Raw genomic sequence first — 14204 nt, forward strand, 5'->3', positions numbered from 1 at the left:
AGATCCCACATTTCAGGTCTTTGAAAATTCATTTCATCAGGAGTCTGACTTTGTTTTGCTCTGTTCTAAACACTTGCCACTTTGTGAGCTTCAAAATAGAAGGTGAGGCCGACGTTGGCTCCCACAATTTTTGTAACCCGACCAGGTGCAAATTAAAGTTTAAGTGCTCATGTAAAGCATACACAAAATATAAAATGTTAATTCATGACAAAAGTTGTTCAGCTGTGCAAATAAACCCCTAAATGTCCTAGTTTGTTGTGTAATCAGTATTTTTATAATTAATACAAATATTAAAATTTTTATTAAATGTAAATATATCTAACTGTGAAAAATATTTATAGTTAATAAAAATTATTTTATTTACTTTGACATTATTTATTTATTTTTATGAGTAAATAATGTATCATAATGTATTGTTAACAGTGTTTGGAATAACGCCGTTTAAAAGAACGGCGTTAGGTAACGACGTTATTTTTTCAGTTACGGGGTAATATAACTAATTACTTTTCCGGTTGTTACAATGCCATTAACATTACTGGACATTAAATGCGGTGTGTTACTATAAATTGATTTAATAAACTATGCAATCCGAACAGACCCTGGCTCACACAGCGAGTGAGGAGGTGGGTTAATAACGAGATAAGCGATTATGATTGGCTAAGGCAGAGTCATGTGTTTCATGGTAGCCAATCAGAGACAGTGTTTTTACACAGATGCTGCAGATTACACAGCAGCAGCAGCAGAAATGGCGAGTCAGGAGCATCAGATGGAAAGTTGGCATTTTCAAGGTGGAGATATAAGCAGTACTTCAAATTCACTGTGGTCAAAGGCAAGAACGTGAATGTAATGTGTACATGTAATGTGTGACACATGCATCTACAAAGCTAGTGGCCAAAAACACTTTTCTTACAAAGATAATAAAAGTGCAGGATAAAACTCTTGCTGTCTGTTGACGTGCAATAAATATTGAAAGTTATGTACAAACACCTGTCTGTTCTTCTCATTTCAACTGACTTGTGAAAACTGTTAAAAATAAATAAATAATTTGACATATAGATTTTTTTTTTTTTTTTACAGTAACGCAAATAGTTAATTTCCCTGGTAACGAGTTACTTTTATTATAAAGTAATTCAGTTACTAACTCAGGTACTTTTTGGAACAAGTAGTGAGTAATTATAACTAATTACTTTTTTAAAGTAACGTTCCCAACAGTGATTGTCAACATATAATTTGACACAAATTCTATACTATTATTTTATTGATTAAAAATAATTGTTTAGATAATTGTTTTAAAGCCTTTTTATCAATTAAATAACCACTAGGGAAACTTTTTATGGTTTTTCTTTTACTCATTTGTGTTAAACAACCTAGTAACCATTCCCTCTTACACTCTTTTCGTGAATTTTGTTTGTCAGGTTGTATAATTTATCCCAGGCTCCAAAACGTATGTGCATAATAAAACTGTTTAACTTTTTTTCTTTTTTAATATTTGTTTTGATACAGAAAAGAAAAAAAGAAAAAGTTTCCTTCAAATCACCTTATTAAATCTTTGTGGGATGTTTACCATTTGTCTGCCAACTCAGAATCAGAACTAGCTTTATTCGCCAAGTGTGTGGAATTTGTTGCGTTTTTATAGGAGGTACATACATGCATACATATATGACATGAGAACAGAAAGGACAATTAAATATGTAAGACTAAAGAAAATATAAAATAATAATAACTCTTCTATCCAACCCAACACTCTCCCCTAAGGCAAACTAACAGTCTGGTAATTTTAACAACCTGATAGTGTCCTGGCAGAATTATACTACCAATCATGCCATTTTCTGTTTTGCATATTTTTTTAGACTTCAGAAAGACGGATAGTTTGAGCAATGTTCGCCGAAGTATCAGAAACCATTCGTCATTGCAGCTTCATTCTATCAACATTTCAAGGAAATCATTTTTGAATTCACACTTTTCAATAGTTATTTATTGTCAAAGGTTTTGTTCTTTCACCCCATTGAGCATTATTCCAGCTCTCTGCAGGTACAGGCTTGAAGTTTCAACAAAATATGTCTCTCTGGCAAATGCAAATCACGCTGTCAGGATGCAAGTTCCTGTAAAATCCATCACTTTTTGTCCGTGAAGTGGTGTAAATCCTGCTCTTGGCGTGAGGCAGTAACAAAAATGTTTATGACTCTTGATTCAGGTCGGGCCATTAAGCATGTGAAGGATGCCATCTTTGCTGAGGACGCGGGCGCGAGGAGGGGCATTCCTAAAGTGTTGGTTGTGCTCACGGACGGACGATCTCAGGATGATGTCAACAAGATCTCTAAAGAGATGCAGATGGAGGGTGAGTGAGCTGAATGATCCAGTTGCATTGAATCTAAAAATAAGCATTATAAACAACAGCTTTAGAAAAACACCAACTGTCTAGTGGTTTGGTTTTACTGTTAATAACAGAACTTTAAAAGCTGTGATAAAACTAATGTTTTCTTGTTTCACCATAGGCTATATCATTTTTGCCATTGGCTTTGCTGATGCTGACTATGGAGAGCTGGTGAACATTGCCAGCAAACCTAGCGAGAGACATGTGTTCTTTGTGGATGATCTGGATGCCTTCAAGAAAATTGAAGAACAGCTCATAACTTTTGTTTGTGAGGCTGCGACTGCCAGTACGTCCCTTTGAGAATCCACCGAAACTTCCTCTTGCATGTTGCTGTGACATGTGGTATAGAACTTGCTTTTAGGCAATATGCTTAGACGTGCTGCACAAATAAGAATATTAAAGTGTTAGTTTAGCCGAGAATTAAAATTAAATGATCTACTCACCCTCGAAGCGTCCTAAGTGTATGTGACTTTCTTCTTTTAGAATAATTCAATCGAAGTTATATAAAAAATTGTCCTTGCCCTTCCAAGTCTTTTAAATGAGGTGTTTGTTGTCAACAGTTCAGAAGACGTGAAATAAAGTGCGCACATCTGTAATAAAACGTCTCTCTCACGGCTCTGGGGAGTGAATAAAGGCCCACTGTAGTGAATCCATGCATTTTTGTAAGATAAATATCCAGATTTCAAACATAATACACACTTTTTTTCTCACTTCTGCTGACTGTTATGAACCGGAAGACGTGCAGGTAGATGATGGAAGATTTATGCGTAACACGTGCACCTCTGGGAAATGAAGGAGAGAAAGAAACAAAGTTTCCTTATTTTAGCAAAAGGAAACCCAGTCTCCTCTTGACTTATTTTGAAATACTCCTTCATTTTTCTTTACAAATTTTTGTTTTGTGCTTCTAATTCGTGACCTGCGTTTTTTTTTTTTGTTCTCTCTCCGTGCTCGTCACTAACCACGCAGCGCTGACGAACTACAGCATCCGGCTGCACGTCTTCCAGTTTTCCAACAGTCAGCAGAAGTGAGAAAAAAGTATTTATACTTTTTAAAATCTGGATATTTATCTTGCAAAAATGCATGGATTTGCTACAGTGGGCTTTTTTTCACACCCAGGAGCCATGTGAGGGATGTTTTATTACAAATGCGCGCACTTATTTCACGTCTTCTGAACAGTTGACAACACACACCCAGTAATCCTCATTGAAAGGCTTGGAAGAGCAAGGACCATTTTTAATATAATTCTGATTGGATTATTCTGAAAGAAGAAAGTCACATACACCTAGGATGCTTTGAGGGTGAGTAGAAAATGGGCAAATTTTCATTCTTGGGTGAACTAACCTTATAAAGCCGCCAATTTTCACTGAAATTTTTATTAAGTGCTTGACTTTGCAACTGAATGGATCATACAGTGTCTAAATTTGAGAACAGCTAATATGATGTATCAACCAATCAGAAACCAGAACTGTCTTTTACAAGTAATGTTATACTTTCAAGACTTCTGATTTGTTTGAAACCCTAATTTCCAATAATAAGTGTTTTTTTTTTTTTTGTCATGTTTACGTAGTATTTCTGGCTTGTAGCTGGATAGACTACAACATTAAATCACTGCATTCAACCATCCCAGTTTTGAGAGTTTCCACATCTCAAAATCTACAATTAATATATAGATCCAAGTCAAAGCACATTTTTCTTCTTTGTCGATGATATTTTACACCCAAATGCATGTTACAATATGGAAGAAAAGATCTGTCACTACTTCATTTCATTGTGACTTTAAGATTAATCATACTGTCAAAAAAATTATAATAATCTGAGATTGACGGAGTAGCAGTTAAAAATTGCTTTTAAAATGGTGAAATAAGGTTGCTATATGTATGTTAGTATGTCACAATGTTGTGGAAGAGACAAGTCTTTGGAATACTCTGATTGGTCAAATATATATATATTTTAAATAATGAGCTCTAAACAATGCGATTGATCGGAGACCTTGGCATGTTTGCAAGTTTACTTTTGTCTCAGATAAAAATAGGTAAGCAATGACTTAAATTGCAAGGTAATTACCTAATTTGCTTTGGATATGTTATTTGCTCTTCTGTTCTCAGAAATTATCCCTCGAGACTCGAGCTTATGTCAAGTCTTAAATACAAGTTTGAAATCAATTGCTCTTAAATGAAAAAAATAAAATAAAATAATAGGTTTTGCACATCTTCTGTTTATTCTTTTACAGCTTGCCCCTCGATGTTAATGAGCGGGAACACTTTAGCTGGTAAGACAACAATAAATGCTCTTGCTTCACACTAACCTCTCCATCATTGTGCTGGGTAGGAGGATAGGATCTAAGGATTCATTTGAAGAATTAGATCTATTCATCCACTGTCAGTATTTAACAACCCCTTTACTTAATTAGGACCAGTGAGTCGTGTTATTCACACCATAATCTAGATCTGGAAGAAAAAAACACACTTCATTTTCCTTTACACGGCCTGTCTTTCACTGGATGGACAAACATACCATACTATATATTCATAATTAATATATTTGTAATATTTATAATCTAATGTATAATGTAAAATATTAAACTGCCATAGGAAAGTCTTTAACATAGCAAAACCGACTTTGACAAAAAAAGCAGGTCGCTGAATTAATCACTCATTCTCCTTTTCTTTTTTTAAATGTATACATTTGCTTACATTTGATGTACATACATTACTCTCTAAATATTTGGGGTTAGCAAGTTTTTTTATTTTTATAAATTATTTTATTATGCAAGGATGAATTAAATGGATCAACAGTGACAAGTAAGACTTTAACGTTGTTAAAAAAAAGTTTTTCTTTTGAACTTTCTGTTAATCAAAGAATCCTGGAAATAAGTTTCATGGTTTACACACACACACACACACACACACACATAATAAATTAGTTTTACATTTCAGTATTTTACAGTATTTCTGTTTTTTCTTGATCAAACAAATGCACCTTTGCTGAGCAAAAAAAAAAAAAAAAGTACAGACCTTAGGCCTTCAAATGGTACTGTTTCATTAGATTACCATGTTTGACATTTCTCTGTTATCCTTCGCAGGTTTTCGTATGATGGAGATGTTTGGTTTGGTCGAGAAGCACTACAGCAGTGTGCAAGGTGTCTCAATGGAGCCTGGGACTTTCAACAGCTACCCCTGCTACCAGTTGCACAAGGACGCCCTCGTCTCCCAGCCTACCAGGTGTGTGTGTGTGTGTGTGTGTGTACAGTGTTTCTGTATGTGAGAAAGTGTACCACCATGCTCAACTAAAATTAGGAAAATATGTGTTAGCAGGAACATGTCACCTGTCAAATCAAAACCATTATACCGATCAAGTTGAATCAAATCGAGATGAAGTGGTTTTAGTGAGCAAGAACAGATTAGCCCCTCACTTAAAGGCAAAATAAAGAGCGACTGGGCTTCTGTGCCTGATCCCAGTGCACTGACCCTCCTCCTCCTGTCTAGCATGCGATAATATTTAGATTAGGCTTCACTTTCCTGTGCTCAGGGGGAATATTGTTATTACAGTGGAGGGTTTCAGCACGAGGGTCTCCTCTCCTGTAAATCTCACAAACCACAGCCTCACTTTAACTCACACTCAGGCAGCTGGGAATTACTACAACACTGTTATTATGATCATCTCTTCTGTGATTATGAGAAAGGCCAAAGACCCACAGGCTAATGGTGGAGCTCTGGATACAGTTCACATTTGCTCTTCAGAGGAAAGTGCTCATGTGGTAGAAGATCTGCTTTTCTGGCTGTGCAGTTTATTATGCAGTATTCAACCATAATTGTTTCTTTTCATACTTATGTAATATTGATCTGTGTTGATTTTAGTTAGTTTTGTTTTATTTTATTAAATTTCAGTCTCTGCATTGTGTTATATTTCAATGATAGCTTTGTTTTGACTGTTCTACAGCATTTGTTCATTGTGGGTTGCATTGAAGTGGTTTGAGCGATATACATACATACATATATATATTAGTGGTGGGCCGTTTAATTGCGTTTACGTGCTGTGTTAACGCGAGACTAATCTATTCTCAAAGCCGTTAATCTATTCTCAAAGTTGGGTTGGGAGCTGGGTCTATACTAAGGAAGCTATGATGACTTTCACCTTGATATTTTATATAACCGACTGGCTGAGGCCAGCCTAAAAAGATGCTCAGGACAGTTGACGGGCCACTGCTGCGCATCGTCACGAAAGCTTATCTTTTTCATGTGTTTTTAAGCCTTGCCGCTTGTCGATTTAAACATTAAACCATCCAAACACAAGATGCGGAAAAGCTGAACAGAGTAGCTGGTTACTCGCTCGCTGTGTTCGGTGCGGAGAGAGAGAGAGCCGCGTATCACGGACAGCGACACTGAACCGAGCTCTCTTCTGCGAAGTTCTCCTTGAAGTCCCTCCTGCACCTGAACGAACAAATACAAATTGCAGTTTGAAACAAACAACAAGATGTGAAAGATTCAGTACTCGCGGTGTTCTGGTGTTCAGGGCTCACGCAGAGAAAGGCATCTCAAAACACTTGAACATCGAATTTGCTTATTTTTGCTCTTGTGCCGACAAATACATACAAAATGTGTCAAAATATCCACCTTGGAAATTATGCTCGAAACTGTCAGTTATTTCTTTAGTGAAAGTAAACAGTTGAAAAAATGGATGTGTATTATATTGGATGCGTTCATCGTCTCTTAAAGTGACTGCACCTAATTTAGCTACTGGCTGCTGTAATGTTTATCCAAGAAAATGAAAATGAAAATCACTCATTGCTCTTTACTGAATTACTTTAACAGTAAAACCAAAAATTATCCACACACCAGTTATAACTTTTGATATATATAGCAAAACTTTAATAATGTGAGAAATGTTGAAGGTGTCTGAATAAATGTAGTTTTGAATGTATATTTAATTTTTACATTGAAGACTATCCAGTGCTATTTTACATTTAATTGTTTGGTTTCTTTACCTTGACACCTACAAACTTGAAAAAAAAAAACTTCAACATTGTGTAAATAGCACAAATAAATAAAAATAAACAAACATACAAATTAAACAATTTCAAACAGGGCCCACTGGTCCAAGAGTATGTGTGAAACAGGTGTAATGTTGTTTGCACCTTGCGCAATGTGGTAGTTTACAGCTTTTTCAAGCACTTTGTGATGCAATTTGGAAAAAGGAGATGAGCCCCTTTTCTAATGCACCATCTAGCTTGATAAACCTCTTCTCAAAGACTTACTGTTTGTCAATTTTATTTGGGTAACACACATATTCTGAATGTTGTCGGCAGAATTCAAATGAGCCATTTTAATCTAGATTAATCTAGATTAATTTCAAGATCACAGTGAGATTAATCTAGATTAAAAAAATGTATCTATGCCTACCACTATATATATATATATATATATATATATATATATATATATATATATATATATATATATATATATATATATATATATATATATATATATATAGTTCTTGTTGAGAAGTTATAAGAATAATGCTTCTCTCTTTTTTTTACTTTATTAAGTCTCTAAAAATAAAAATTTATAAATAAATATGAGAAAAAAAAAAAAGCCAGACACATTATGGAAGTCAAAATGAGAAGACGACAAATGGCTGGATTTATCACAGATTTAGATCTTATAGCCTTTTGTTAATGTTTTTTTTAGTACCAGAACTATTCTCATAACTGTGTGTAATTTGAATTAATAATAATAATAATAATAATAAAAACTAAAAAAAAAAAAAAAAAAAAAAAAAATCTGATATCTAGATAAACTGTTCAGTATGGACTCTGTACATAACATGCAGAAAAAAAGACTTAATTTGTTGCCAAGTTTGATTATTTTGTCCTGTTTTAGGTCAGTAGTGGCCATGTTGTACTAATTCGTTCTATGATTAAACTAAAACAAGGAAACAAATTAACACTATCTAATACTACTAATACTATTTATAAATAACACTATTTATCTAAAACAAGGGAACATGATGACCATGATATCTTCTTCTTCCACGAAAACCGCTTTCCTTTCACGTGTCATGTGTGGGGCTTTGTAATAAAATAAAATAAAAGTAACAGCTCGCTTCAGTTCGATATTTCAAGCATGGTGTGATGGAGTTTGCATATGTATGATTTATGTTGACAGGTATCTGCATCCAGAAGGCCTTCCCTCTGACTACACTATATCTATGCTGTTCCGCATACTGCCGGAAACTCCACAGGAACCTTTTGCATTATGGGAAATCCTCGACAAAAACAACGAGCCCCTGGTGGGCATTATCCTGGATAGTGAGTATTGCTCTTTTTTTTTTTCACCCAACATAAAATCTTTCATCCTTAAAAATAATGAATTATTTTATAATGATTTCAATTGATTAAATAATTCCTACTGTATATTTTTCAAAAAATATTCTCATGAAAATATAAGATACACACAAAAAAACTAAAAACAGAATGTAGCTAAAACCAAAATGACCAGTTTTCCTGAGTCAGCCTGTGACATGTTCATTTTGAGTATTGCTGGACATAAGGAGAACATATTTGATTGGTCTTAGTCCAGTTGAGAACCCGCAGACTTAAAAGATCTACAGTAAAACCCTTTTGTCTCTTTGTTGTTGTTGTTTTTTTGTCTGTCTTCAGATGGAGGGAAAACATTAACCTTCTTCAATTCGGACTACAAGGGAGAATTTCAAACGGTGACTTTCGACGGAAGTGAAATTAAGAAGATTTTCTATGGCAGTTTCCATAAGGTCAGTCTTTCTTCCATTTATAATCCAGCTATTTCTATGATTACAGAAACTATTTAGTCATTTGTGTTTCAGTCTCATGGTTGAGGTTTTCTTTTTTTTCTTGGTAGGAAATTCATGATTTAAGCCGGACTTTGGAAATGCTTGAATTACCGTAACCAAAGTTGAAGTTAATTCATGCTATGACCATTCATGCACCAACTGATCAAATACAGCTGAATACACTCATTTTCCTTTATAAAGTTACCTCATTTTCTTTATAGTTGTGCCTTGACTGTCGGAACCGAATATCGCTGAAGTTTTTTTTTTTGTGTGTATATTTTAGCTGTCAGTTTTGATTCATTCTCATTTGCTTACGTATGGGTTAGGTTTTTTTTTAACGTCATATGAAATTGAAGTTCATGGGATTTACAGTAGATTCACAATGTTTAAACAGCTAATCGGATAGTCACTGTAACAACAAAACTACTGACCTTCAGATTTCTACGGGGCCCTGCACATGACATGCAAGAGAAAATATTAGGCTAAATTGTGCGCACGATTTCCTAATTCGTTCCATCAGTGTACTAAAACGTGCACATGATTACTATTGTGTTCACTCGATTTACTATTTTGTTCACTCGATTTATAAATTGTGCATACGATTTCCTAATTCGTTCGCTCGATTTGCTAAATTGTGCACACGAATTAGCAAATCACGAGAACGCAATAGTAAATCGAGGGAATGCCATAGTAATCGTTTGCATGATTTAGTACACTGAGGGAACGAATTAGTAAATCATGCGCACAATTTATTTATTTTTTCTTGAATGTCATGTGCGCGGCTCCGTAGATTTCATCTCTACATTTCATTGTTTTTATTTTTTGATCTCACACATCTTTTTGGGGGAAACGATAATCTGCGTTAAAATCTTTATAATGTATTGGCATATTAATATACGTATACCAGTTTTAAATGCAACACTAAATTCGGAAGTGATGCTGTCATTCATGATTCTAAAATGTCCACCGGGGAATTTCAATGATTATTTCACCCAGGTCATGAACTACCGAGCTCTGACGGTATGAAAACGGTTTATGATAGCCCTGTCCTGTTCATTTTCTGTATTCTTTCTTCACATCCGTGCTGGTGAAGAGCTCTCTATCACTCTTCCGCCCTCCAGTAGTTTTGAGAAGCTGCCTGATGTATTCCAAGGCTCTGTGTGTTGCTTGTCTGGTTATAATTCCCTTTTCCTGCCAAGTGTGTTCTGCCTTTGAGTGCCTGACAAGCCGTCCGCAGCCTTTGATGCAGTGGCGTGTGTGTTTATGAGCGAGAATTCTCCTGCCATCACTTATGATGTGTTTGTAGGGTAATCCCTCTTGGCACAACTCGTCAAGATTAGAGTCTGTGAGTAATACAGATTACCTCTGCACTGTCTCCACTCCGCATTCTGAATTAATAAATAAATCTCTGCCTGTCTCATCTAAATGGCGGGGAATCAGCAGGATTTAGACACTTTCATTGACGTATTTTACCTTTTTTATTCAGATTTTTTTATTGCTTGTTCTATAGTTTTCTGAAGACAACTTTTATACTTTTATACAGCTGTAAATGGGTCATTCTCAGATTATGGTGACAGACATGTCTCTTGACATTTTTGAATCATAAAAAATTGTCAAATAGCCAAGAAACTCCATATACTAATATAAAATTTACATAAATGAATCGGTCAAGTTGCTGAAAACTTCTAGTACTTTACTTGTTAAACTTTACTATGAATTTTATAAACCTGTATTTTGATAATACAAAATCATTCTAGAAAGTTTAAATGTGCATATGGTGAATTTACTCTCTAGGCTGAAGAAGTTATTCATAATTGTTCATATTTGGTTAATTTGTAATTGATCTAATTTTTATGTATTTCATTAATTACACTATTAATTATATTAATGACATTAATTATTTTTTTTTTCATTAAAAAAATGTTACTTGTAATATCATATTTTCATGTAAAAATACATTTATAAATATTGTTTTATTAAAAGATGCTTTTACATTGCTAAATGTTAATTTGAAAGATTTCTAGTACAAAAAAGTGCTTAATGATGTAATTAAATTATTTATTTTTGATCAATTAGTGTGTTTTTAGGTGTATCAATTTATCTTTTTTTATGAAAACACACTCTTTTTCATTTGTGAAATAAAACTGAATAATAATAATAATAATAAAACAATTAAATTATACTTATTAATAATGTCCAAATTAACATTAACCACCACTTTTATGGGAGAAAACTGAATTAAAATTCAACATTTCAAAATCTGTGAATCAGAAAATGTGCGTTGTTTGAGAATGACCCACATATGTAATATGAAAATGAAACACAAAGAGTGCACAACAGAGCGACAAACACAAACTAAGGCTGATGATACACTGAGCTACTTTTTGAGCAGTGTTGTCATCAACAGGCAACCAGGTGAGACAAAGGACCCACGACCAATCTAAAGTATCCAGATTGAAATTTTCTACCCAATCTCAATGGGAAAGTGCCTCAAGCAACATTGCTCATCAAAAAGTTGCCCCGTGCATCATCAGCCTAAGACATGCTACATTAATTTATCTCTATTTGCATTTAAGTGAGCGCTCAGTGCACAACTAATATAATCTGCTTTATAGAGCGACACTACAGCACTGAGTTGGCATTGTTTCTCTTTAGAGTCGCTAATGAGCTTCGTATTCGGGGCTCATGGCCAAAGCTGAGAGTTTATCTGGCCACAGCTGAATCTGCTTTTCCCCAATGGAAACCCTTTTTGCACGACAGTCACTGTCCTCAATTCCACTGACCCCAAGAAGCACACAGTTGGCTTGAAGAGATCCTGATGATGTGAGCAGAGGGTCTAGGACCCTCGTCCTAAAAACACCCCATTCCTCTCAACCATGACTTATTCCACACTTTCTAAAACCAGTGCCCAACGGTTGTAATTTTGCAAGGTGGTGAAAGGAAGTCATGTGGATATTGTTACTCTTCAGATATTTCAGTGGCTCATCTTATGGATGTTATTTGGAACTGTTCTGTACTTTTGTGCTGCTCCTGTGCATTTAGAATCAAGGTGGGAACTATATTGAACAGATTTGGAGGGAGCGCTGACAAAAGCAGTTAGAAACTGAGCGAGACAGTGCTACTCTGAACACTTGTTCATAAACAGCATAGGTCATGAAGAAATATAAAGATACATGTCATAAATAATGTGTTTTGATTTGAACCATCATGTCGGAAACAGAATGATCCTGAAAGCGATCAGGTGGCAGATGTGAGCATCAGCGGCTGAGCTGAAACAGCGGCGATGCTGACCTCTCATTCTCATTTGCCACTCTTTCTTAGCAGATGATCATTACCACCACCAGACCAGTTCAGACACACTCATAAATACTCTGAGGATAAACAGTCGCAGCACATGGACCCGTCCCTGCCTAAATGGCATGTCACTGCTGCAGCTGTACAATAATTGCCTTTCAGTGCAGAAACACCTGCCGCTCAGAAAATGGAAGGTGATATTCAATATGAAAATGCTTATTTGCCAAAACACAAGCATACCACCTCACAGACTTAACCAAATTGCATCTGTCTCAGCCTGTTTTTCTACCCTGATAGAGAAGTTTAATTTCTGAGCATTGGACAGCCTCCCTTCATAATGCTGTATAATTGACGTTAATGTAAGATTTTACAATAATGAGCTTGGTCTGAGTCTGTTATCAGCCCGCTTGCCTGACAGCGCACACGCACTTACAATTCATCCAGTTTTAGACTCCAAATCCATTACCAGGCATCGTGTGCTGTCTCATACTGAAATCGAATCTGACATTCAAAATATGAACCTCATATGAGCTTATGTTTTAGTTTTGGTGGTTGTTATGGACAATTACAGTTCTCTTATCTGACTGACTGCAGTGATTGACAATAAATGAGTAGAGAAAGAAAACGACAAGCTTGATTTGGTTTTCATTGGTGTGCGCTAGTGAACTTAAATGTCTGTAAGACTCAAAGTCTCTGATTGAAATTGAGAACTAAGAAAAACATGGTAACACTTACAATAAGGTTCCATTTGATTCTTAAAGTTGAACATTTGAACAAGATGAATAAATACTGTAACAAATATATTGCTCATTTTTAGTTAATGTTAAAGGTTGCAATAAATATAATTAACAAATGGAACCTTATTGTAAAGTCTTACGAAAGCGTCTTTTGAAATTATTCTTTAATCATACTTTTAGACAAAACTTACTTTTTTTTTTATTGTGTTACTATAATTTTTGATACATCAAAGTTTTAGAGTTATTTTTTGATCATCACTTTTTTATATAATTTGGATTACATGTAAAATCTTTGAATAATTTCTGTTCATTTAAATTAAATATACTGTATGATAAAATTCATAACGATGATTGAAATCAATATACCTCAAAAACAACTATATATAAAATTAAAATGAAGTGTCTCAAATGTATAAAAACACAGAAAAGTTGCCCAATCCTTAATTCCTTCTAATTTAATTCATAAAATGTACAAATTAATTTTGCCTCTTACTCATTTGATGGTCGATTGGCCGGTTTATTATAAGATCTGACACAATACTATGTCACCAGCTTCATGTGGCCATCAGCAAAACCGCTGCTAAGGTGGTGATCGACTGCAAAACGGTGGGAGAGAAATCCATCAATGCTGCAGGGAACATCACCATTGATGGAGTGGAGGTTCTGGGACGCATGGTCCGCTCGGGTGGAAGGAGAGCTAACTCAGCGCCGGTAAGACCACAGTCATTCAGCCTCAATCTTAAAAGACGAGACTTGCCCAGGCCTGAAAGGATCATTTGAGTTCAAAACAGGACCATCTTTTGTCTGATACAGAAACAAAGAACTCAGTATACAAATGAAGGAGTGTTTCTGAGAAGAATTAAAGATGGTCTTAAACTCTTAAGCCTTTGAAAGCACTGTTATGTAATAGATTCACCCTTATAATGATTTTGTGGAATTTAAAGCATAGCCATTTGGTCCAAGATGGTAGTACAGACTTTATGCCTTTC

At 35.0% G+C, this 14204-nt stretch overlaps 1 protein-coding gene across 4 annotated transcripts in view; it reads left to right on the forward strand.

Moving 5' to 3' along the window:
* Positions 1-14204, forward strand: part of LOC128031176 (collagen alpha-1(XIV) chain-like) — a 103765-nt gene that overhangs the window by 66021 nt on the left and 23540 nt on the right. For all 4 annotated transcript variants that reach the window (XM_052619421.1, XM_052619419.1, XM_052619420.1 and 1 more), the window contains 7 exons: positions 2195-2338; positions 2496-2660; positions 4605-4643; positions 5457-5595; positions 8542-8684; positions 9036-9145; positions 13768-13926. In XM_052619421.1, the coding sequence (XP_052475381.1) occupies positions 2195-2338; positions 2496-2660; positions 4605-4643; positions 5457-5595; positions 8542-8684; positions 9036-9145; positions 13768-13926 (899 nt within the window). The remainder of the gene's footprint in view (positions 1-2194; positions 2339-2495; positions 2661-4604; positions 4644-5456; positions 5596-8541; positions 8685-9035; positions 9146-13767; positions 13927-14204) is intronic.

This window comes from Carassius gibelio, chromosome A16 (assembly GCF_023724105.1).
Source record: "Carassius gibelio isolate Cgi1373 ecotype wild population from Czech Republic chromosome A16, carGib1.2-hapl.c, whole genome shotgun sequence".
In the NCBI taxonomy this organism is placed as follows: Eukaryota; Metazoa; Chordata; class Actinopteri; order Cypriniformes; family Cyprinidae; genus Carassius; species Carassius gibelio.